This window comes from Amaranthus tricolor, chromosome 8 (assembly GCF_026212465.1).
Source record: "Amaranthus tricolor cultivar Red isolate AtriRed21 chromosome 8, ASM2621246v1, whole genome shotgun sequence".
Lineage (NCBI taxonomy): Eukaryota > Viridiplantae > Streptophyta > Magnoliopsida > Caryophyllales > Amaranthaceae > Amaranthus > Amaranthus tricolor.
The window spans coordinates 28650491-28664865 of record NC_080054.1 but is presented as its reverse complement, the minus strand read 5'-3'; the positions used below and the strand labels follow the sequence as shown (position 1 = coordinate 28664865).

The 14375-nt window shown below is 29.0% G+C and overlaps 1 protein-coding gene and 1 pseudogene across 1 annotated transcript; both read left to right on the top strand.

Annotated features, from left to right (window-relative positions):
- Positions 1-5814: 5814 nt before the first annotated feature.
- LOC130821767 (uncharacterized) lies at positions 5815-6541 on the top strand (annotated as a pseudogene).
- Positions 6542-9124: 2583 nt separating this feature from the next.
- On the top strand, positions 9125-11725 carry LOC130820421 (polygalacturonase 1 beta-like protein 3). Its single transcript, XM_057685785.1, has 3 exons — positions 9125-9318; positions 9398-9761; positions 10060-11725. The coding sequence occupies exons 1-3, from the start codon at positions 9250-9252 to the stop codon at positions 11517-11519; spliced, it is 1893 nt and encodes a 630-aa protein (XP_057541768.1). The 5' UTR covers positions 9125-9249; the 3' UTR covers positions 11520-11725.
- The last annotated feature ends 2650 nt before the right edge of the window (positions 11726-14375 follow it).

Here is a 14375-nt window from a genome sequence, read left to right as displayed (position 1 = left end):
ATATATGTATATATATATATATATATATATATATATATATATATATATATATATGTATATATATATATATATATGTATATATATATATATATGTATATATATATATATATATATGTATATATATATATATATATGTATATATATATATATATATATATATATATATATATATATATATATATATATATATATATATATATATATATATATATATATATATATATATATATATATATATATATATATATATATATATATATATATATATAGATCGACAATAATTAATCATTAAAACATGTTTACCTGGAAAGACAACACGAATAGCTGCAGACAAACCCTCATCCCGATCCGTTACGATTACGTTAGGCGTCTGAACTCTGCCGTAAATATTCCTCAACCTCTCTAACACCCAAGAATAAGACATAGCCGCCTCATCTCGCATCAAACAGAACGCAACCAAGAAGTTGTGATTGGTTGGCGTCATTCCAATGATTTCACAAAGGGGCCACTTTTACTTATTAGTTTTGTACGTTGTGTCTATCAACTGAACATGGGGCCACGAACGTATCATCTGCATAGATGTTGGATTCGTAATCAATAATCTACTCAACTGCCCCTCACTATCCAAGTTTGTCCAGACTACATAATTATGCTCTGTGGCCATATATAGAAAGTGTTGAAGAGGAGTCCTACCATCCATCTCTTCTCTCCTTATTGACTGTCTTACATTATAAATTTTATTCATACTAGCAAAAAAACCAGGAAAATTCCTTCTAATTGAAGTCATTATAAACGCTAGTTGCATGCCAGTTGCACTGAGATCTCGTATGTGCTGCCTAATATCGACAGTCATCCTATTTACTCTTATTTGACCATCTCTGTACATCAAGAACGGGTGGTTATGTCTTCCTTTTTCACCAAGAAACACTCTTACCGTCCAAGGTCTTTCCCCTGGTTTACAACTACTTCCTATAATCATAAATTTACACCCACAAGCCCTACTTTTGGAATCAGGTCGAGCAGCATTGTCTAAGTTATGCAAATCACCCCTTATATTACCGTAGCGGTGACATCTTAAGTACAAACTCATTCTAGATAGTCCTTCCTTTTGTTTATATGAAGCACTTGTAATTTGAAAACCAATTCTTAGTACTATCTCATCAGCCCAAGCATGTAAATCATCTACATAATCAAATTCTCTATCGGTAACAAATCTATCAGAATAATCTACATTATCCTCTAAGTTTTCAAAGTCCTGCAAATATAAATTTATTCATAATAATTAAAAGATTAAAAAATTTAATATATTAACAATATCAATTAGTTTAATAATTTAAATTTCAATATATTAACAATATCAATACAAAAATATGAAATAAAAAAATTTTAGTAAATAAAATACATATATAAAATATAATAAATTAAAATAACATAAATAAATAATTTAAGAAAACACAAAAAAATATATAAATATATGAGTAAATAAAATAATTTACTATAATATTTAATAAATAATAATAACTTAAAAAATATTATAATAAATAAAAAGAATTAATTTTTCAAAAAAATAATTAAACATTTAAATAAATTATTTAAAAAACTAATTATTATAATAACATTATCATAATATAATAATATATTAAAATAAAATAATTTATTACAACATTTATTAAATAACAATAACTTAAAAAATAAATTAATCAAACAAAAGAAATTTAATAATTCGAAGTTCAAAAAAAAAATTTAATACCAGTCGCACAAAAAGTGCAACTGGTATTATTTTTTTTATTTTTTAACTATTAATAAAAAATTTAAAATTAATTAACAACTAAATTTTAATTAATATATTATTATTATATTAAAAAATAATTACACGTTTAAATAAATTATTTAAATTCAAAACTAATTATTATAATAACATTATCATAATGTAATAATATATTAAAATAAAATAATTTATTACAACATTTATTAAATAAAAATAAGTTAAAAAATAAATTAATTAAACAAAAGAAATTTTATAATTCGAAATTCAAAAAAAAAAAAAACTTAATTCCATTCGCACTTTTTGTGCAACTCTACCTAGGTCTGGTCGCACATTTTGTTCCATTCGCACTTTTTGTACAACTCTACCTAGGTCTGGTCGCACATTTTGTGCGACTGGACTTTCTGGAAAATTTTTTTTTTTTGAAAAATTTCGAATCGATTAATTACTTACCGAATCGTTATCATGCTCGTTTTGGTATGCCATTGTTGTTCGATGTACAGTTTTAGCTTGTTTAAGTTAACGTAGTGTTTTTAGAAAGTTTTAGACAGATGTTACAGCTTTTAGAGAGATAGTACCGTGTTTGAATTCGTATATCCTACAAGGACGCCTCTGAAAATTCAATATATATAGAGTCGCGATAATAATGTTATTAAGTGATAATAATGTTATTAAATGCTATTTATATTAGTTAAACAAATTTTAAGTTTAAGGGTAAATTCGTAATTTTATTAGGGGTGGCGATAATAATAATATCCTTTGTGAGAATATTTTTGTGACTAAATCATGGCATAAGTCAACGAAATAAATGTTGAGTGGTTAAATATCACATATCAAAATTTAATAAAAATACAGTCCATTTATGAATATGAATTTGAAAATGTAGTTGAGATTTGAATATTAGCTTGAGTAAATCCGGAACTATTGTTGTCACACTAGAAAACTTCTAACAACTTAATTCACTTGTACATATATTAATATATTAGTGTATTAGTATTTACACAAATTCTTATATAAAACGGTCTCATAGGGAGACATATTTTATTAGCTTATGGACTTTTTGTTTTAAAGTCGTCTCACCGTAGACGATCGCCATATTTATAGATATATGATTTAATATAAAACATAAATGATGTCAATTAAAAATATTAAGCATTTGCATGCATGGCCCATAGAGTACATATGATGACTTCGTTAGATTTTTTATTGAACCAAAATATCAATGATAGTTTATGAATTTGCTATATTAAAAAGAAATATTTACAACTTTATCAATGTCTCTGGACGTTTTTCAAATTTAGCCCATTAAAACTTAATTAAATTAAAAAATAATAATAAATTGACTAAATTAATTAGGAATAGTTTCTCAAGTGATCTCACAAGAATTTGTGCAAGTTTATTAGAGCAAACTAATAATACTTGGGCCCAGATGTTTGGGCTTATTAAGTGTTATTGACCAATTTAATTGATGGTATAATGATAGTTGTTTATATGGATTTATGCCAATATTTTGTTTTACTTTTTAAACTTGGTTGGTTATTGTTTTGCTTTATGTTTGGTGATTATGAAATTACAAATGCAAAATTTGATAACAACGAAATTTGAGAAATTATTTTTAACTTTTAACATAATGGTAGAATTGACTCAAATTCAAATGTGAATTTTTTGATTCGCCAAATATTTAATTTAAGTTAGAGGTGTTCAAAACATATTCTATAGTCTGAAATTTACCCGATCTTATAACCGAATTCGATTTAAGCCGACTTCAAAAATGATTTACCATCATGTAAAAAACAGTATAAACACAAAACTCAATTTCAGCCGACACAAAACACCTTACCCGAAAACTCAATGACCCTAATAAACTCCTCTTTGAGACAATTTTAGATTTTTAAATGAAATTATTACTCTAAAAATAGTATTGGTTAATTTACAAACTTCGATATTTTTTAAAAAAGAGATGATATGGATGATGTACTAACTTTCATTGATCAATATTTATAATGATCGATCTTAATTTTAATATATATTTTCTAAGATTTAATATAATATATATTTTCCTAAATCGAGAAGGAGAAATGCTCGGAAATTCTTTCAATCTAAAAAAAATTCCCAAAGCAAACCTTTGATAAAAATATGGACAAGCTAATATAAAATCCTTAATAAACAAGATAAATATCATGGGAATATTTTGGTAAATGGTAAAATTCCTCCAAAACTGTAATTACTTTATCTTTAAACCTTTTATTGAATCTCAAGAAAAGAATTTGATGATGACATGGTGCACAACCTTTTATGATTTCTAAACAAAAGGCTGAGCAAGTGTTCATTAACCCCTCAATCTTCATCAGAGAACTTGAGATGAAACTGTTAGAGTGGATAATAAGCTAACTGCCAAATGCCAACAACAATATTATATACTCCTTGCTAGACCATACTATCAATCATTCTTTTCATTGTTGTGTTAACCATCTTTATAAGCGTATACGACCGCCTTTCATCCATTAATAGCTACTTTTGGTAACTATAGATTAAGTTTTAAACTTTAACTTTGAGTAAATCAAGTTAGAAATTATAACCAGTTACTTTATAAGAGACCCTTTTTTAATGAGATGATATCAGATATCTCATAGTCGTTATTATTAGTTGAATCATTTGATCTAACTAAATATATGACACATATAATAATAAAACAGCCTCATACAACAAAATATGACTTTTTATTGATCATCATGAGATGTGTCTTTTTAATTAAGTCAATAACCAATGATTATTCCTAATAATATTATTAAAGGATCATTGAGCAACTCATCTCTAATATTTGCTCATAAATAACTTAAAACGATCATTCCTAATAATAATCAATCAATGGACAGTTATGGAACTCGTGACTTGAATTCCTTTTTCTATCAAACTATTATGTAGCATCGCACTCAAACTATTTGCTCATAAATAACTTAAAGTAAATTAATCATTTATTAATGAAAAGCACTTACAGAGCGAGAGAAAAGTTGTTGAAGATGATCATCATCATACTCAGTGTATATCGCTCATTGAAACTATAATTAGAGTTTAAGAAAGGAAAAAATTTTAAGAAAAGAGGTTCCTACAACGAAAAAGACCGCATAAAGCTGAATCCACAAACCCGCATCTAACCACATAAGTTTGGCCCTTAATCATAATATTAAAAATAAATAACAAATATATAAATAATATAAAAATAATTAGATAAAATCGAGTAAAAAAATAATTTATAAAAGGCAAAAAACATAAACACTCACAGTTAATAGAGAGAAAGGACGTTCAAGGCCCTTATATATAACATAAATTCTTGTGAGAGACAGTCTCTTTGAGAGACAATCTCTAATTGGACTGGGTTATTATATATTTTTAAAAATATTATAAGTAGGCATTAAGAATGATGTAAGTAGACATTTAAGATATTGAAAGTAAGCATTAAGGATACGGTATGTAAGCATGAAGGATAACGCAAGTAAGCATTAAGAATACGATAAGTGAGTATTAATCTTTAATGGGTTGGACTTGAAATATGTCTCTCAAAGAGACGGTCTCTCAAGAGACTATCTGCTCCTTAAATTATACATGGAGAAAGAAAACAAGTTGATATATTTATTTATATGCTATTATTATTATGCTAGGAAACGGTGATTAGAGAGAACCAATTCGGTTTTATGCTTCGAAGGTCAACCATTGAAGCAATTTATGTTTTAAGAAGACTGATGGAGAAATATAGGGAGCGAAAGAAAGATCTGCATATGGTATTCATTGACCTGGAGAAAGCATATAATAGCATACCACGACGTGTCATATGGGATAGCCTCAAGGCTAGAGGTATTTCTTCAGTGTACATTGAGGCTATATGGGATATGTATGACAGAGTTTCAACTAACATTCAAACACTGGTAGGGGTAACAGAGCCTTTTCCGGTTAAAGTTGGACTACATCAGGGATCGGCTCTAAACCCTTTCATTTTTACTGTCATTATAGAAGAGATTTCTAAATCTATTTGAGAGACCGTACCGTGGTGCATGCTGTTCGCTGATGACATAGTGCTGATAGCAGAAACTAGAGAGGAGGTTCATAACAAATTGGACGAGTGGAGGGAAGCTTTAGAAGGTAAAGGGTTGCGCATTAGTCGTACGAAGACCGAGTATTTGCGCTGTGACTTTAGTGGGACAGCACCCGTAGGTGAACCAGAGGTGTCCATTGATGAAGCAGTTGTGAAAAGTACGACCAAATACAAGTATTTGGGATCGATCATTCAAAGGGATGGGGAAATTGACGAAGATGTAAACCATCGTATACAAGCGGGTTGGCTCAAGTGGTGAGCAGCCACCGCGGTGCTATGTGATAGGAAATTCCCAAGCAAGTTAAAAGGAAAATTCTACCGGGCGGCAATCAGATCTGCTATGCTATTTGGGACCGAATGTTGGCCTGTAAAGAAGATTTTTGAACATAAGATGGAAGTTTCAGAAATGCATATGCTGAGGTGGATGTATGGGCACACATTGATGGATCGAATTAGGAACCAAGAGTTTAGGAAAAAAACTAGGGGTAGCCACTATTTCTGGAAAAATGCGCGAAAATAGATTGAAGTGGTTTGGACATGTGCAGAGAAAGACTTTCGCCGCCCAGGTGAGGAGGGTAGAAAGCATTATAGTAGAGGGTAAGAGGAGTCGAGGAAGACCCAGGAGAACTTGGGATGAGCAAATAAGAGTTGACTTACATGAGTTAAACTTCTCTGAGGGCCTGACTAGGAATAATGGTAGTTGGAGGCGCCATATCCATATTTCAGACTACTGATATCCTCTTAGGTTACCTTTGGGTGTTCTTGCCATCTTGCTTCTCTCGTTTGTTTTTTTTATTAGTTTTGTATTCTTTTTTTTCTTCTGTAGTTATTTCTACTTATTTATTTTATTTATATGCATTTCATTTATCTTTTCTGTGTAGCTACGTTTTATTATCTTTGACTCCTTTGGTCGCGCTCTCCTTTGTGGGTATGAGTTGCCGCCGTCCTTCCCTCCCCGGACCTTGTCCATAGTTTTTCTATGAGCGGGATACATTGAGTAGGATGATGATGATATTCTATTATTATTATCATGGATTTTGTATCTTAGAATTCTCATATATTATTTTGTGTGAATTTCAAGTCATTTAATAAAATTTCTTAGTACCTTTTTAGTTTTACATAATAAAAGTTGATATGTTTTACGATTATATTTGCGCCTAATTATAAAAACTGCTATTTATTTATATTTGCATCTCTTTACGCTATCAAAATCTTATAAACGAATATATTTATAAACATGTTTATTAATTTAAAGTGTATGATTATAGATTTAATATTTTTGATTAGGCAATGAACATCCTTACATTATATAAAAGGGAAGGCCCTCATGTACGTGTCATTATAAGTTTATAAGGTGTTAAGATGGACATAAAAATGCATCTTATCTTTTTTCACAAATTTATTTATTATTTAAATTACTTTTTCTCATTTTAATATTTTATGATCGAGTGTACTCATAACAGTCATATCATGCTTCCTTGGCATAGGCAACAAGCCAACAATCAAGGCTCTATTTATGGGGCAAATATCATGAGTTTGAAAGATGATAATCAATTGATATGAAGATCGAAGAGAGTTTAATGATTGATTAATTTCGTGTTTTTTTTACTATGATAGAGTATTAAGAATTTAAGATTTGATAATATTTGAGGCTGTAGTATTTAATGAGTATATGGAGTATAAAGATTAGGAAAATATATGGAGTATAGTATTACTAGCGATAATCAAATACAATTTGCTCCTGAACAAGCTAGTTATATATACGCCAATTGAAACAATATTTAATCCTCTTTTTATTCAATTATATTCTAAAAGATAAATTATTTTTATTTAGATATTTAAATATTTACTCTAAATTAGAGCATGGAATAATTACCTAAATATTAATAGAATTGTATCATAATATTTAAAATTTCAATCTCTGTTTATTATGTCCAAAATTTAAATAAAAAATCACTATGAAATTTTTTAGAATATTTAAAAGCATTTTCAAAAAATTTCCTCCAATTATTTTGAAGGTATATTCGTATGTCATATATTTTTTTAACTTGAAATAAATTATGTACAATACTATCATTAAAAATTTTGCTTCTTGAAAATCAACTCAAATTCTTTACTTGGGTTATTCGATGTTAATATAGTTTTTTATTTTTTGGTTTTTTATTTTCAAAGTTCATATATTATATATCATTCTTATGAAATCAAATTTATGTACGAGTAGTACATGAATTTCGAAAAGTAATAACTATAACGTAAATGTCATTTATTCTGATTTCTTTTTTGATATTTAGTTTTAATAAATAGAAAACTGAAAACAAAAAATATAACTAATGTCTCTGTACTTATTGATTTTATTGAACTAAAAACATTTCATTAATTTTAATAAACTTAAGTTTTATTTAATGTTTTGTAGCGTTATTTTATAATAAATAAATAAGTAAATAAATAGATGTATTGAAGATAACCTTAACCTGTTTTTTCCATATTAAGTACTACGTGTCTAGGCCATTATGAAAAAAAGTTTCTATTCATAATTATAGCTTTAGAAAAGGAAATTTGTGATTTTAAATCATTAATTAATGCAGATTAAACTATGGGTTGTAATATAATAATAAATAAATGCAAGTTATATAACGAGTTGTAATATGATCAAAGAAAATTTCATATAGGAAAGGACTCAAGGATCACATGATTTAAGTTGACTTGTATTTTAAAATTAGTTAATAAATAATCATCAATTATAAAAATTAATCAACTTTTTGGTTTTGCAATAGATCAATTGCGTTAAGGGTTTGCATTGAATTGAACCATTCATTAAGAATCAAAATAATATAATTTTTAATAAGATAATGCTAAAAACTTTTTTAGAACATAGATGTTATAGTATAATATTAAACCCTTCAAATAGTGTATATTAATTTACTCAATAAAAGTACATGTGAGAGTTATTATTATTCGTGTGTGATTAATGTTAATAGTGAGTTATTATTCACTATACACAAAACACAACAACTTATATTTTGTAAAATTATAATTTTAATTCAATAATTATCGTGTGACTGTCAGTAATTAATTATAAAAACAATTTAATTATATAATTGAATGTTTTTTAAAGCCTTCGTATATTAAAACTTTATATGTATTAAAATAATATTTATATTTTTAACTTCAGTTAAACCACTAAATACTATTTAAAATGCTAAATATACTTATCCTAACTCTTTTAATTCTCATTCTATAAATACCTCAATTTCAACCAAACAACAAAACCTACCCATGTTCAACATTCTTTCTCGCTCCTTTTTTTCTTCTCTCTTCTTCCTCAACTATTTATACATACAAACATACACACTATTAAAATAAAAAAAAAAATCAATTATAAAAAAATTCAAGAATGAAAGAAAAACAACTTATCACTTCTCTTTTCTTCACCTACTTATTACTCTTACTCTTATCCTCCTTTGTAAGCTCCATTTTCATTATTAATTTTCCATCTTTAATTTTTAAATAATAATAATAATATATTTATTTTCTCAATGTAGGTCTATCCGTCAACGGCCGGCGGACCATCCGGTGAGAATCCATTTTCTCCAAAAGCATTTGCGATCCGATACTGGAACAACAAGATTTATAGAGTGCCCCGACCCGAATTCCTTCTCAAAAAAGCTTCCCCACTTACCGCGTCTGACTCAGCTCGATTCACTAAACTCGCTTCCCAAAACTCACTCTCAACTCACCTTGACTCGTTCTGTAAACTCGCTAATCTCCTATGTTTTCCTGATCCCACAAATTATCTCTCCTCTAAACAATCCCCTGACGGTAAATTCTCCGTTTATTCCAACCAAAACTTCACCAACTATGCAACTGGAACAGCTGGCGGACTCAGCTCGTTTAAAAACTACTCAGGTAATCAATGGCGGAACTTCTATGGGCGGCAGGGGCTTTATTCTCCAATTTTTTTTCCTAATTTAATTAATACTGTAGATACCCAATATGAATCAATCATTTTTAATTTATATATATTTAAGTGGAATGTTATTAGATTGTTATAAATGTAAATTTTATTAACAATTTTTATATTTTTTTGCTATTAAAAATTTTCATAATTAATTTTCATATACAATTGGGTATATTGTTTTTTAACCTAGGGTTTATGATCAAACTTTTGCTCATTTAATATTTCACCGAAGTTTTGCTGCTGCAGGTAATGAAAACGAACCGCTCGACTCATTCCGAAGATACAGCCGTGACTCAGCGGGTCACCATGACGAGTTCACAAACTACGCAAATGACGGCAATGTGATTTCTCAGAGTTTCAATACTTATGCTGCTGGAGCAACTGGTGGGTCAGGTAAATTCTCTGTTTATGCCGATAATGTAAACGTTCCGGGTCTCAAATTCACCTCTTACTCGGACGAGTCAAATGGGCGAGTCAACTCGTTTGACTCGTACTCAAATGAGGCTAACTCGGGTGAACAGGGATTTGGTAATTACGGTAAAAACGGTAACGGAGTTATTAACAGTTTTGGAAGTTACAATAAAGATGCCAATGTTGTGGGGTCCGCTTTTTCCGGTTACTCCGAAACCGGAAATGCCGGAAATGATACTTTTACATCATATGGGTTTAACGGTAATGTACCGGAAAATCAATTTAATAGTTATGCGGATAATGGCAATGCTGGAATTGAGAGTTTTTCGAGTTATAGAGATCAATCAAATGTTGGGGATGATATTTTTAAATCGTATGGAAAAAATTCAAATAGTGAAAAAATTAATTTTGGTAATTATGCTGAAAGTTTTAATACAGGATCCGATAACTTTACCGGGTATGGTAATGGAGCTAAAGGACAGCAAATTGGGTTTACCACTTATGGGGAAGGAAGTAATTTTAAGGAGTATGTTAAAAATGGGGTGAAGTTTTCGGATTATAGGAATAATAGTGGGAGTGGTAGTGTTGTAAATTCGGAAATGAGTAAGGGTAAAAATGTAAATAGATGGGTCGAGCCGGGAAAATTTTTCCGGGAAGAAATGTTGAAGGAAGGAATTGTGATGCCAATGCCGGATATAAAGGATAAAATGCCACCACGGTCCTTTTTGCCGAGGTCGATACTGACTAAAATTCCCTTCTCTTCGTCGAAAATTACGCAATTGAAGGAATTTTTTCATGCATTTGAGAATTCTACTATGGATGGGATGCTAAACGCTGGGTTGAGGGAGTGTGAGCGGGCCCCGAGTATGGGTGAGACTAAAAAATGTGTCGGGTCGATTGAAGATATGATTGATTTTGCAGTTTTGGTTTTGGGTCAGTCCGCGGAGCCACGGACAACTGAGAATATAAGTGGGTCGAAATCAGATATTTTGATCGGGAAGGTTCGAGGGATTAATGGTGGGAATGTTACGAAATCCGTTTCTTGTCATCAAAGTTTGTACCCGTATTTGTTGTATTATTGTCATTCGGTTCCTAAGGTTCGGGTCTATGAAGCGGATATATTGGATCCGAAAACTAAAGCTAATATCAACCATGGTGTTGCAATTTGTCATTTGGATACTTCGTCTTGGAGTCCGACCCATGGAGCATTTTTGTCACTCGGGTCAAGTCCGGGTAAGATTGAGGTTTGCCATTGGATCTTTGAGAATGATTTAACTTGGACTATTGCTGATTAACATGAGTTTTTTCTCTTAATAATTTTATTGTTTTTAAACGTTGGGTATTACTTATTAACTTTATTATTATTGTTCTTAGATTTTGGGTATATTTTATAGGGTTTTAAATAATGGATATAAATGGTAATTATATAGAATTATGTATTTATTAAACAATTATTAATTGAAATACATTTTACTAATTTTATGCACATATTTCTGTAATTAATTGAGCATATTTATACTGTTTTCCTATGTTACTGTGGAGTTAGGATCCTCTCCATTACTTAAAATGTAATAAAGGGTTCATTACTTAATCTAATAGTTAAAATTGCTTGATAAAGGAAAATAGGAAAAATTTTAAAATTTTACTTTTTATTCTAAAATAAATATTAAAATTTTAAAAAGAATAATTTGAAAAAAATAATAGAAATGATGGTAATACCTTATTGTGATGGTTGAAAGAGACATAATTGTAAGTTTTAGGCACCTTACCTTTCAACGCGGTTTTTCTAGTTTCTATGGTTGATAAAACTCTTTCACATATATGGATATGATGATTGGGATATATATGTTCATATTGTATGTAATTTTTAACAATTTATCAGATAGTCAACTGCAGAAATAACTTCCCTTTGGTAGTTGAATTTGCGTTTTAAGTTGATGTTCTACTAGCATATTGCAGAGGTGCTTATTCTACTAATCCATTTTGATTTTCAGTTTAGTGTTTTCTGTTGTTTTACTGCTCATTTTCAACTTTATTCTATGCTTGACAATTATAGGGTAATATTTACATTCAAATTGAAAATTATGATGTATAAATCATATATAATGAAGGTTTATTTACAATAAGGCTTATTCGGATCCCATATAAAAAATACTACTGTAAAAAATACAGAAGAAATATTATAGGATAATACTTTATAGGAGAAATTATTTAAGGTGTACTAAATACAAATGTTTGGTATTTTTTACCACTTGTTATCTCTCTTACTTTACTTATTTTATGTTGCTTCCTCCTCTTTCTCATTCTCTCTTCAAATTAAAATTTCCAAGTATAAACATCAATTAATACTCCAATTCATTTTTTTTCTCTTATAATTTCCTTGCCTATGGCCCTTTTTTTTCAACCCATTTAATTATTTCTTGTAGTACCCAACTAAAAGAAAAAATATATATATACTTATACCCATCTTTGATTTTGAATTTTACAATTTGAATCAAAATAATCCTTAATTTTAGAGATGGGGTAAATATTGGAGTGTGAGATTTTGGGAGGAAGTTATTTTGGCAGTTTATGATTGTTACTTTTTTTTAGATACGCTATTATTAAAAAATAAAAAAGTTTTGAGATCTGTAATTAGATTTTAAAAATTGAAAATTGTTTGTTTTAGTGATTGGGAGAAATGATGTAAGAGGAAAGAGAGAGTTGGAGGAGACCATAAGGTGAATTGTACTTCGAGAATATTTCCTCCGGGGGAATTCACCCTCAGATAAGGATTAAAAGTTTACTCTTGTAAAAGTTTTTTTCAAATCCAGGCACATAATTCAATTAAGAATAATTATGGTGTACTTAGTACCTTGTAGTTCTTCTAATCCAGGTGACCTCTAAATGCATTTTTCCACGTAACTTAGACAATTTGCACTCCTGACGGCTACCATTCAAAATTAGCCCTGTAAAAATATATTGTTGTTTCCATTTTGAGTATCTCATATATATATATATAAACGAAACGATTGTTATAACTTTATGTTTTTCTACACGACAAAACTTCTCAAATATGAGACTAAATATTTTTCTAAAAATAAGAATTCGATGAACCTTAAACTTGTAACCTTAGTTTTTGATATTATGTTTATTAAATTAAATTTTAAACTTAAAAATTAAATTCATATATAATTGATTAGATTAAAACTATATTATATTTTCTATCATATATATGTAATGTCCTATTCTCCTATGTCATGATTCATTATTATTTCATTCCAATTTAATTATAGGATGTGGAGCTAAAGAAAAAGTGCAAAGAGCATGAAAAAACTAGGTAGTTATTAACAACAAAGATAAGGGACAACGGTGTTAAGTGTTTTTGTTCGGTTGTGACTGTTGAGTCACGCATTCTTGTTCCGACTGGTAGCTACCTGTGACTGTGAGTGAGTGAGTGAGTGAGATCACATCCACAAATTGATGGGGTGTAACTTAAAATATATATACGTCTTTCATCCCGTTATATTTTTAAGACTAGTATTATGTTTCGATACAAACTTATCTAGACAATAATTAATACTCTCTTTTATTCACTTTAACTAACTCATTTGATTTTTTATATTTGCCGAGGTAACATTTAAACCTTTAATATCTCAAACCATTTTTAATTAAAAATTATAAAAAATTAATATTAATAATTCTTATATTGAGACGAATCAAACAAGATCCCACATGACTATGTTTTAACTTATAGATTAATAGTAAAATACAAATTAAGAGTGATAAGTAAATAGTGCCAAAAAAATAGGCTGAATAGGACGTAGTAGAAAAACTAGGCACATGAATGATATATAATGGATCCAAAACTATATTACAAAAGTTATAATTAGAACTGTTCCTGAGGGTAATTTTGAGGTGCAAGCACCTAGGGCCCAACTCATGAAGGGAGCCAAATTGAGTTGATCCTTCTAATCCAAAATTAGTATTTGCATAAATAGTTTCTAGCTTGGATCAAACTTGAAGCATTAGATTTCTCAATTAAGTGCATGACTACTGAACTACATAGTTGGATAGTTGGAGAAAAAATAACCGAAACTTTATTTATATAAAAGCTCTTTTTTTATTTTTCGCCTAGGGCCAAAAAAATTGTCAAGAAGGGCACTGATTAC

Coding starts and splice junctions, on each gene's coding strand:
- LOC130820421 (XM_057685785.1), top strand. CDS start 9,250: ATGAAAGAAAAACAACTTATCACTTCTCTTTTCTTCACCTACTTATTA. Junction 9,319..9,397: donor TCTTACTCTTATCCTCCTTT/GTAAGCTCCATT, acceptor TTCTCAATGTAG/GTCTATCCGTCAACGGCCGG. Junction 9,762..10,059: donor CTCGTTTAAAAACTACTCAG/GTAATCAATGGC, acceptor TTGCTGCTGCAG/GTAATGAAAACGAACCGCTC.